Source organism: Agelaius phoeniceus, chromosome 2 (assembly GCF_051311805.1).
Source record: "Agelaius phoeniceus isolate bAgePho1 chromosome 2, bAgePho1.hap1, whole genome shotgun sequence".
NCBI classification, from domain to species: domain Eukaryota; kingdom Metazoa; phylum Chordata; class Aves; order Passeriformes; family Icteridae; genus Agelaius; species Agelaius phoeniceus.
The window spans coordinates 68,077,303-68,089,867 of NC_135266.1; the positions used below are offsets into that span (position 1 = coordinate 68,077,303).

At 35.0% G+C, this 12,565-nt stretch overlaps 1 protein-coding gene across 7 annotated transcripts in view; it reads right to left on the reverse strand.

Moving 5' to 3' along the window:
• Positions 1-12,565, reverse strand: part of NBEA (neurobeachin) — a 459,156-nt gene that overhangs the window by 336,432 nt on the left and 110,159 nt on the right. For all 7 annotated transcript variants that reach the window (XM_077173791.1, XM_077173789.1, XM_077173793.1 and 4 more), the window contains exons 9-11: positions 9,066-9,263; positions 8,533-8,666; positions 966-1,074 (exon numbers count right to left, since the gene is read on the reverse strand). In XM_077173791.1, the coding sequence (XP_077029906.1) occupies positions 966-1,074; positions 8,533-8,666; positions 9,066-9,263 (441 nt within the window). The remainder of the gene's footprint in view (positions 1-965; positions 1,075-8,532; positions 8,667-9,065; positions 9,264-12,565) is intronic.

Sequence of the window (12,565 nt, forward strand, 5' to 3'; positions counted from 1 at the left end):
TTTGAAATTGTAAATCACACTTGCTTAGCAGTGAAAAACAGAAGCACAGAAAATATGCTTTTAGGTATTAAGTGAAGGTATTTCCCTAGCACAACGAACAAAGGGAACAGAATGAGAGAAACTACTTATCATTCTTCAAAATTCAGAATATTTTTGAAAGGTGATATTAGGATTCTTATCTTCTGCTTAAAAGATGGCTATGCTGACCTCATGGTAATAAAAGTCCAGTAGTAGACATGCAAGAATGTCAGAGCCATGAGCTTCAATCATGGGATCATCACTATTTTAGTACAGCTGACAGTAGTTTGCTCTCAGATTATTTAGATTATTAAACCCCAGTAACAGGGTGTCAAGAGGCAGGGAGGCAGGTGATGTTCCTCAGACAACTGAACTGAACCTCAGGTTTGAGATAATGGCTCAGCATGCCTAAAAACAAGCAAGTACTGGGAATGCCCTTTGCAGGGAATGCCCCACCAATGTTTTTCAGAAATTAAATTTTGTTACAGTTTTTCTTCTTCAAAACACAGGAAAACTATTTTGACAATTTCAGAATTTTCACAGAAGATTAATTTAACTTTTATTAACCTACATACACACACACAAAAACCCTCAGTTATGACATTTCTGCTTTGTACAAACTAGAAACAAGAGAACTTTCCTAAGCAAGTTTGGGGGGACAGAAAATGCAGAAATGTAAATACTTTAAAGTGATTCCAAAACAGATCTAAAGTCAAAACATAAATATGAGAACAGAACCTCCTGGAGAAAATTGGTTCTTTGAATACTGGTATAGAAGAGGATGAGGAAGATGAAGAATCTCCTGTTGACAGCTTATAAAATATTTTTAATTTGCAATGTATGTCACAAATATATTTTATTCCACCAGACATTTGAGCCAGGTGATTGAAAGTACCACAATGGCAGTAGAAATACTAAGAAAAAAGACAAAAATCCTCCAAACATACCTTTTCAAGGAGATAGCCAATTACTAGAAAGCCTTTTCCACCAAGCATTTGTTCTTGCATGGCTACTGAACTCTTAAGAAGCTCAACCAAGAAAGCCAATAGGGTAGCGCTGCATGTAAAGAACAAGATTTTTTCAGATTAAAAATGTTGCTTTCTCAATAATCCTCAGCTATTAAGTGAATAGAAATAGGCTTAAGGTGGTGAACAATTCCTTAAAAGAACACAAATCTTATTTTTACCATTGGAAAATTTCTCCAGTGATTTTTCACATATTACAATGATAGGAGTGGGACTCCAGAGGCTACAAGGAAATCACCCAACAGTCCATCCCAGCAGTATCTTTAAGGGAAGTGTTCAGAAAGTACAGGGAGGGAAGTGTTCAGAAAAGGTAACAGTATAGAAACATAAGAGATATGAAAGACTTCAGGGGATGAAATTGGCAAGAAAGTGAAACTATATTATAAAATCCAGCAGTGGAAACACATAACAGATCAATCCACCACAGAGAAAATAAATCATAATGGACTCTTGGTTGATGAGAATAAAACAAAAATACACTTATCTGTATCTGAAAAATCAAGAAGAAAGGGAGAAAGTAAAAAAGAAAAGTGACAGGAGGGAAGTATTTAAAATTACTTTTCAAATATCTCAAAAAGGTAGATGACAAAATGTATTGTAGTGCCTATACAATGCATATATAAAATCATTATGTCTTTTCTAAAAATTAAATAGCTGTACAGACAAGTGTCTGCACCCATGAAAAGTTCTCACACAGGTAGTAGGCACAGGCAAGAGTGAAAACTGTGGGTTTTGCAGGTATGAAAAAGGGACTTAAAGAAAATATCCAACCTGCATTTGATACATTTCAACTTTACTTACAGTATCTAGTCATCTAAATGTTCACTTGCTCTTCAAATACAATCTTTTACTTTGAAATAAATGTTGAGTTTGGTTAAGCCATGCCAGCACCAAAAAAATAATTGAAGTGCTGAGGAAGACAAGATTTATTCTGTTGTTGAGTAAGGCTGCCATGCAAAAGAACAGAGAGTAGCCAATGTACATGCTGGGAACATGAAATAGTGCCCTGTCTTTCTTCACTGTTGAATGGTCATAATAATCCATCTAAAAATCACATACAGACTGCTCCACAGAGTGTCAGCAATAAAAGAACACAGATAATACCCATTTACAGTACTCCAAAGCTTTTATCAAAACAGCCTTTCAAGCTGTCGCATCAACTTCAAACCAGATTATGTGCATCAATTTTTTCTTACCCCAACCAAAAGTTTCTACTGTATTCTACTGTCATCTAAAATAAGAATGTAATGATTTTTACTACATGAAAATCCATAAGCAGCTCACATTAAGTGTTGAAGATTTTAATTTAATTTTTTTTAAAAATTAAAGAGGTGAAAGAAAATTCCATTTAGATAGGTCGTGCTTACCACCATCTTCTATGAGTAACCTTATGATTTACGACAACAAGCCATTATGGATAAAGTCAAACAGCATACACCTTTGCAGAATTATAATTCAAATTACAATAGCAAATATTGTTAATAGTATATTGAAGTGTTAAAAAATATTCTTAAAATGGATTTTAAAGATTTTTGTACCATATACAGCCTTAAGATCATTTTCTAGTCTCAGAAGTACTTTGTCAAGTGCCTTTAAATTCATATCACAGTGTACTTGTTCATTCTATAAATTTAGATGCAAACTCATGGGCTAGTTATTTTTATTTCATATCAATACAATCTCTAGACAACTGTTAGAAATTCTGATAGACTCTGAATGTAAGTTGTAAGACACACTGACACCACAACAATAAAGATTTTTCCCTCTTGCTCTATTTAAGCACACATAAACTACAAGTCAACTCAGAAATCATAAGTGACCAGTTTGTACCTAACCATGACACAGACACAGAAACAGACAAGCTGATTCTGTGTAAGAAAGACTGACTCAAAAAAAGTGTAGTGATTCAGATGTAGTCAGTGCCCAAATATAACTTTTTAGATATTAACCATCTTTATGCTGGCTACAGCTGGACTAATTAATCCTGCCTGCCCATATTACGTCTGCACTGAGCTACCTTAGCTGCTACTGCAGAGTGATGCCAGTGACTCTCGTTTCAGAAAAATGTATTAATTTAGGCAATGCCTTTGTGAATGAGCTATGCTTTCACTTAATTACAAAATGGCTTTTAACATCTATTGATCCAGACACATAAAGATACCTCAGTCAGCCCTGCAGAGTCAGCTCAAGTCTGCAGGCAGTAACTCTAACTTCTAATCCTTCTGCATTATCCAAGATTGCCACCATAAATAATAGAGTTGACTGCAGTATATAGTAATTCAAATCTTGGGATAGCACACATGAATGCATCATTACACCTTCAAGCACATTAAAAAAATCCAAGTACCAGAAAATGCAGCAGTTACAGAAAACCATCTGTCAGGCACATAGAGGTGCAATGAAGTTTGAGATGAATATTGTACAGAACCACATTATTGATAAAAATTAACAAAATAATTGAATATAACTAGCAGTTTGCCCACATTATTATGCAGGAAATTAAGTAAGTAAAAGATATGTAATATTTTAACTCATAGAAGAACTATAAAATCAAAATGGAAGTTTTAAAAATTCTCACTGCATGTACAGTACTGACAGTATTACTACCTGAAGATGATCAGAGATAGGCAGAAAACAGACTACATGTTGTCTGTGTGGTTGGGGCCTGTGTTTGGGTTTTTTTTTTTTGGGAAGGGGGTGGAGAATTGTATGTTATCTATGGCTTGGCTTTTGTTTTGTGGACTTTTTCCCTCAGAGAGGTAGCTTAGACTTAGGTGAAATTTCCTTTTTGGAGGAGGAGAGGGGAATGAAAGTGCACTAAGAAACAGCTGCTGCACACAACAATGGTTTCACATGTAATGTTTTTCTCCTTCCATATTATGCCAGAGAGCATCTGATCTGGTTGAATTCTCAGATAAACTTTCCCAGCCTCTTCAAAACTTCTTTTACCCCATATTTTCAGACTGACCTCAAGAAATGTGCATCTAGATATAAAAAATCCATACTGAAGTAATGTATTTTTCTCCTCAATATTGCATTCTAAGAATTTAATCTGCCTAATTTAGAGGACTCTATCCAGAACTTTCAACAACTTTTAGGGATACCCAATTTATTTTTTCACCTTGGCAGCTGAACACAAATTAAACCTGAAGATTTGAAATATGAAAATATTTATCAGCAGAAACAGGTTGCCAAAATCGTTCTTTTAAAAAGGTTGTTGTTGACAGAGGGAAAATAATATTAATGAGAAGATTAAGTTGAACAATTTTTCAAACAGGATTTAACAAACTTACCAGCAACTAACATGCATCAGATTGCTTCACAGTAATTGACATTACACATTGAACTTGCAAAATTCTGTGCACTGGCACACAAAATTTCTCTCCATTCTTTCCTACTTTTAACACCCCTAGATATAAAGGACACTTCAGCCCATTCCTACATCTCTTCTATATCATGCCCTTCCTAGAACACATCAGTTTGTCTGCAGTGGAGCCAAGATACAGATAGAAAGTGAAAATATATATGTCAACCAACACTAAATCAGAGAACTATGATAATTACTGAAAATACAACTAATTTCTGGAGAAAAAATCCAGTAGTTTTCCATTATTAAGAAGCAGGAAAAAAAAAAAAGGTGATAGACCAAAGCATGATGATGCAGTACCTCCAGTGGCTACTGTTTAGATACTGTTTAGAAGTACCTTAGGTGTCAGGAATTTGCACTCTCAGGATAAAAGTGAAATTTCCCTTGTTTTTTTGTTGCTGCAGTTCTTTTATTTTATTTTTAAACACTACACAGATCATTTTCTCTAGACTCCTCATTCCCATGATAATCTCTGTCACATTTGCCCTAATATAAGTTTCATCTTGGATCATGTATTACAAAGTTATCTGTACAAATTACCTTTACAAAAGGCACCCTTAACTAAAGGTAGGCATGTTGCTTTGGAGATCTAAGTATGATTATTAATTACAGACAATTTAACTTGAAGAGTCTATATAAAAGAGAATAATACATGTATTTGTTTTGTCTGATTCTCTTTGGGAAAGAATCCTTTATAAAGATAAAAATCTTTTATTTGTATTTTCAGCTTCTCCAAAGTAATACAAAAAAATTGTATTAACAACTCCATCACAGGTGATTAGTATGATAACTATTGAAAATTAATCATAGCATAAACAGATAAAGTAGTATTAAGGGAGATCATACACCAAAAATTAATGTTTCCATGAGCTACAGCTATGGCAGCTCTCTAAAGTGCTTCCTTAACTTCCAGTTTAATTTTTTTTTTCTTTCTGTAAGCTTGTTGAAGAGGAAGGCAAAGGGATTTTTTCTTATGCCTTTCAATTGTTTTCTGATAATGTGTGGTGAAGCTAATAAGACAACTAATCAGGTTTTATTCAAAAACATGAGTCAGCTGAATAGGTCTTGTGTGAGAGAATTAGAGAAGTAAGTCACCTCTGCTTACAGGCAAAACATTTTGTGACACAGACTCCAGTAGTAAATTAGCCACCCTCAATAGTCCCTGGATCTTCTGGAGTATGCAGAGGTACAGCAGTTCAGGGGTTTACAACAGATTTCTACTATGTGTTGCAGAGGTTGGATTTTCATTATAAACCCGTGTCCAGGCAGACTGATTTGGCAAATCACATTCCGGCTGTCACAGTTTGGGAAAACTCAAGCAACTGATTTTATCTGAGCACAGCTAGGTCACACTAGGGATGTAGAATTTTAGGAGCAATATCCAGCACTCTTCCCTTCAAAACAGAGAGGGAGAGAGTTGCCAGCACTCAACAGTGCAAATTCTGAATTTTACAGTGAAGGCAGCAATGGACTGGGATCTTGGCTTTCCATGAGAGGCTCAAAGGCAAATGGAAAAACCTCAGGAAGGATTACTTCCAGACCTACTCTCAAATTTAAATACCTAAGCCAGCTGTGACAAGAAAATTATTGAAAGACAGGATGAGAGGACAGGTTAGGAAGGTAGGATACCACATGGCATTCATCTTATTTGCTGTCATGATCTTTAAGATAAATTCAATTAAACTAAAGAGATTGAGAAAATTATTGGAAACTTACAGATTTTTCATATTAAACTAATAAATAAAATCAATACATCAAACTAATTCCTGTCAAGCTGGGTTGTTTCTGTAGAAATCAATAGGAACCCTGACTATTTCTTATCAAACTATAAATCTTAAAAAGTAGATCTACTTAAAAAGTAGATACTGTTATACCTATCTTACTTATGAAATATAGATAATTTTGATAATTCTTTTATGTATGTTTAGATGGTGAGGTTTTAGGTTTTGCTAATAAAACCCTTCTAATATTAAAAAAAATAAAAAAAAAATCAAATAATTGAAAACCCTGAGCTTTTTAAACCGAGTTTGATATTTGCAGGAGAGAAAGAGGTGAGAAGGATTCAGAAAAGCAGTAGAACTGGGAAAGCTCTCTGTTGCTGTTACAGTGTCATATCTGTATACACACAGGTCTAACTCAGCATCAGATACATAAGGAGAGACAATAATCTAATAAATAAGAGGGAACAAGGAAAGGACTCATTAAATGCACTGCTTCACTTATTCCACTCCTCAAATGATCCTTTTCATGTATAGCATTCATTCCCCATTAGCTCCTTTCTTTGATCCCAAAAATATTTTCTTCTTTTATTTGCCTACTTCCTTTTTCACTTACAGTATTATTTTTCTTGATACTTATATCCTATTAAATAACATATGAGAAAATAATGCACAGACACCAAAACCTATAAACACATAAATTACGTCTCATCAAGCAGCCATTTGCTTAAACTTTTTTCAATATGTTCTTGAGTTAGAATCACATTGTCTTGCATTATGCATTTGTATAACCATATAGCACAATGAATTACAGATCTCTTTTTAGAATATAATCTAATTATAGAAGAAATTCATTGACTTATTAAAGAACAAATTTTTTTCTACTTACAGTTCAACTAACTCCAGAAATGTTCTGTACATTTTCAATTGAACATTATGAATGTTCTCACTCACTGGGTAGACCACACACTTGGGAAGAATTAGTCTTTATCTCAACTTCTAAAACTTACACTACATTAGTTCTTAATTTTTAAACAGATTTAGTTATTGCTTTGTCATCTATTACAGATTCAGCTCCTTAATGAATTTAACATACATTTTATTCCTATGTGGAGATACATACACACCTAACCTTCCTTAAACTAGAATACAGCATTTCAGTCTTCTGCTTTGCCAGTAAATAAAAACATAGTGATTTTTTTTCCAAGCTTATTTCAAACCAAGAAATTATTTTTTTTTATTTCCCTTACTTTACAATGCTTCAATGCAAAGTACATCCTGCAAAAGAGACTTAAAAAAATAAATATTCCACAGTAACCAATACACAATACACAACCAATACACCTTTTCCAAAATTGTTGGCAATTTTAGTATTAGTTATTGTTTTTTTCAGTTAAATATTTTTAACTGAACTATCTAATGCAATAAGAAACATCCAGAATAATTAATAGAAGAATATTATAAGCAGGAAAATAAGCCACATGCTCAGCATTATGCACCTGTTTTGTCACCTAATCCAAATAGAAAAGCCAGTTTATTTTGTCCCTAAACATTGTTTTCTAGCAAGCTTTAGTTACAAACAATCCTCCAGGGAAACACCATACCAGCTGTTCAGCATTATCCTTTCAGATTTGTTACCCTCAAAGATTTAGGCCAACCATTTTTCTGGAGAAGTTTAGCTATCCTGTGCTGCAGGAGAGGTGCCTGCTGTAACAAGCACGGGGCAAGAGATCTTGTAAAAATAACCATAGCTGAGTTGATTTTGAGAAAAGAGTCACCATGGCAGGAGATATTTCAAAGATGTGCAGATGTGGTATTTAGGGATGTGGCTGAGTGGTGGACTTTGCAGTCCTAGGTTAATGGGACTTAAAAAGACTAAAACAGTTTTTTTCAATATCTGTTTTTAACATCTGTGAAGACTTTTTAACTTAGAGGCGTCTTCCATAGTACCAGAAGAGAAACTTCATGGGTTCCAGCTTAAAATTGTCTTGTTATGTCCCCAGTCACTATTGCAATTGTAATATGGTCACAAAATGCCTGATCATAGCTCTATGACTTTCTGACCACATATTAAATAATTTTTGAATGCTATGAAGTATGAATTCAAATGACACAGACTTTAAGAAGGTAAACAACATTGCATTTAAGGAAAAGCATATTGAGTTCTTTTAGAAGTTGGGTGAACTGTTGTAAAACTATTCTTAAAGACTCTAGAGTGATTTGAATTCATTACTTAATCATAACAGTTTTGTACAGTAAACTAATTTTTTTTAAATTATATTTTTTTAAAAGAAACAAGGGTAAAATGTAGAAAAAAATTAGAGAGCATGCCTACAAAAAAAAAAAAAAAAGAAAACATTTTGTAAGCTTAATTTTGTTTCAGTCTTGGTTGAAAGAAGCTTACCAAACTGTTGTTTCCACCTGACTGTCGTGCAGCTGTCGATTGTCTAGCTGGGCAAAGAGAGGAAAAAGAACCTGGATCCCTCCAATGGAATGAATGGCGCTGTGAATGGAGTGGGTTACAATAGCTTTCACGTCCTAAAGACATAAAATAAAGGAAAAGCTACAATTAATCTCAATTTTAAAGGACAGTTAAAAATATAATTCTGCAGCACTTTAACACCAAATTGGGTGCAGACTTTTAAAAATTTTGTTTCAATACTTATACTTCGATTATAATGACTAAACTTCAAGGCAAACATTAAACAGAAAATTTTCAGTAACATGGCAAACTGTGCCTTCTATTATGAAGCCTGTATTTCTTATGGAATATTTTTTCCTTGCTTTAGAAAGGGAGCAAAGAAAGAACAGTTCAAGTGAAAGTTATATTAAAAGCTGACAGAGCACAAAAGAACAATCTCTGTACACTAGTAGACAAATCCTCTGTGTGATGTTCAGCCAAGAGTAATCACAGAACATCAGCTTAGCAGTACCAACCTGAAGCATGAGAGCATGGGGGGAGTGTACAAAAATTGAAGGATTCTCCTTTGGTGAGGATTCAAGGCATAGCTGAGCATCGGTGGCCTTTGCATTATAGGTAAAAGCGATGCTACTGGCGAGTTTCCCATCATACAGGACTTGTTTATGGTGCTCAGCCAGATGAATGTCACTCTCGGATTTAAATTTGAATGTGCTCTGAAAAAGACCCAAAAGTTTTACGAAGTAATTAATTTAGACAAATTCCTTGCCACAAAATATGCAAAAACTACATTGGACTTGAGAGAGAATAAATAAACCACTAAACTTCACTTGCATATACCAGTAGCCTAATGCTACTGAACAATGAGATAGATTTGTTTCTATTTAGTCTACACCACATCAACATGTCAAACACATTATTTGGTATTTTACATATTATCTCTCTTTTCGGCATCAATGTTTACAAGCTTCAGAAGTAACTATCTTAAAAAAACACACACTAACCATAAATATGTTAAAATAAAATTAAAGCAAAAAACACGCTAAAAATAAAGAACAAATTAAATGTGCTGCATTTTAGTTCATATAAGCTCACTCAAATTAGAATATAAAATGCTATACTATGTTGATTAGAGGAATAGTTATTTTTGAACAACATTAAAAACCATGCTTCATTAACAGTCAGGAGTATACACAAATGAGCCACATAAAATAAAATCCAAAATAAATCATAAATGCCACATTTTACATTAATTTTTTGCAAATTCAGAGCTTTTCTAAAGAAGACTGAAAATGAACATATCATGATTCATATCTGATCTAAAATTAAGTTTTTTGGCAACACTGAAAAATCAACAAAGCACAAGAAGATAGATTTCTGTCTTTCTGCAAAGCACTGTAAGATTTACTTGGCATATAACAATTGTATATAACAATCATTTAACAGTGGCAAAAAGACAATTAGTAGCAACAGAGTACAGTTCTGTACTGATAGAAGGAAAGCAAATTTATTAGAAATGACCACCATTTTATTACAAATGAAGAAACAAATATATATATATGTATGTATATATACATACATATATAAAATGTTCCTGCTAAAATATTTTCTGAGTCTAAAAATAATTTATTTCTGAGATTATACATGAATCATTTCCCTTGCTTTCATTGCACATAGTGATCACAATTCTCTTTATCCCTTTGGTCCTACCAAATATCTCCTTTCTCCCACAGCCTCCTCTTTCTCTGAAGCTATTGGAAGTATCAGCACTGGGGTTTTTGTTATCCACGCCAGAATTAAAACAGGCAACTTATAAGCTATTGGCTTCTCTTTCCAAACAAATCAGAGGTTGATAGCATTGATGTAACCCCATAAACCCCATCCAGAATTTTCAGAGCTCTCAGGGCTGCTGGAAACCCTGAAAAAATTTATTTTGATTACAGCAAAACAGTGGGAAAGTCCACCTGCTCAAGTGACTGACACAGCAATAAAAGGTCTGCTGACTAACACTCCTTTGTATGTGGGCCAGAAGCTGAGCAGACTGGCCACCTGACTGGAGCTGCTGGAGAGCTCTTGGAGCACATTTGTCTCAACCTTGCACTGTCCCAGCCTTGGTGATGTCTGGGAGAAGGGAGGCTGCAATGCTGAAAAGGTACCAGACACAGGCACCATAACAGAAACCACAACCAGGAAGGGCAAATGCATGTAAATGGCAAATGCATGTAGATGGCAAATCTGTGGTTCAGTCTGCAGTTGGCAATGAAGGATAATATCTTCAGCTGCACTAGGAAGGATGCTGCCAGTAGGTGGAGGAAGGTGTTGCTTCCCTTCTACTTAGCAGTGGTGAGGCCACACCTGGAGTTCTGGGCTCCCACAGGGAACCAAGCGCTTACTGGAGAGAATGCAATGAATGGCCACTAAACATGGAGAAAATGAAGCATCTCTCATATGACGAGAGGCTGAGAGAGTTCAGACTCTTCAAACTGCAGAAAAGAAGCAGCGGAGGGGATCTCATATATAAATAACAGAAGGGAGGTTTAAAAGAAGACAGAGTCAGACTCTTCTCAGTGGTGCCCAGTGGTATGACACAAGCCAATGGGCAAAACTGGAAAAAAAAGGCTCCCACTGAACATCAGAAAACACTTTTTCATGGAGAAGCTGCCCAGCAACGTGATAGAGTCTCTGTCTTGGGATTTGTTAAAAAACTGCCAGGAGATAGTCCCAGGCAACTGGATCTAGGCGACCTTTTTTGAGCACGGAGGACCAGAGGACCTCCAGGTTCCAGTTGCTTCCTACATCTTCAGCCACTCTGTGAGCTGTATTTGGGTTAAGAGTCTGTTTTGGAGGGAAAGTCCCAGTGGTCCCCACTTATTACTCTGTTCAAACTGCAAAGCTCTTCAGAACCAAAGAGACTTCTTTCAGGCTGAAACTCAAATATCCTGCAATTGGTGATATTCATTCAGCCCAAAGGATCAGACTACAACCAATCCAAAGTAAAAACACCAATGTAACACACTGTGAGTATTCAGCCCTCAGCACTAAATGATTTAATCTAGAAATGTGCTCCTGTTGTCTACACTACTTACTGAAGTAGAAATTCCCAAAGAAGGAGTATTATGCTTAGAACTTGAGAGCTGGCTCTCTGTTGATATGGCTGCCTAGATCTCACTTATCAGGAAATGACTGCTACAGATTACAGATTTGTCCTGTGGAAGGTAACATTTCACCTCAGAGGGCATTTTAACTATACATAGAAATCTTTGTGCACTTTCTGCAGAGGAAAAACAATTCAGTGATTTCACTGATTTCCAAAGACATCTACATCATGCTTGTTTATATTTTAATGTTTTACCACATGAAAACACTTATTACCCTGAAAATCTTCCATGCCTCTCAGCTTTTTCAGATTCCAAAGCTCATATATTGAGTTTTTCATAACTTTGCTGTTTAAATAAGTCAAGGTGTTTCAACACAAAATCTTACCATTTCATTACCATGAAAAACTTGCAGTGTTCTAAACCAGTTAAGTTAAATCAATTTTATACACAAATTTTGACATTATTCTTCCTCTTCATTGGCAGTGTTTAATATGCTGCAAGAATTTGAGATCACTATTTGAAAGTCAGACACAAATAAGTTATGAATCAACATAATACTGCCTCACACTTTTTGAAGAAAAAAACCCAAGAATTAAAGGAATATTTTGCCATCAAAACCTAACAAAAGTGATCATAAATTGGAAATTCTGGTCTCCTAACCTAAAAGATTATTGTAACAGAATATAAAGAGAGGCTAAAAATTCTGATATATGATACTACTTTATTAACTAGCATTGATCCACAGGGAGAGAAAAGAAATTCAGTATATGCGCATACTGTACTGGGGACTTAGGAAACTACATCCACAGGATGGTGTAGAGGCTCTTGTGCATATGCAACTCTGAGGTCTGGCACAAGCAGTGTGAGGGCATCAAGAGAGAAAGAGTGAGCCATGGATTTAAAAAATTCTATATAAGGTA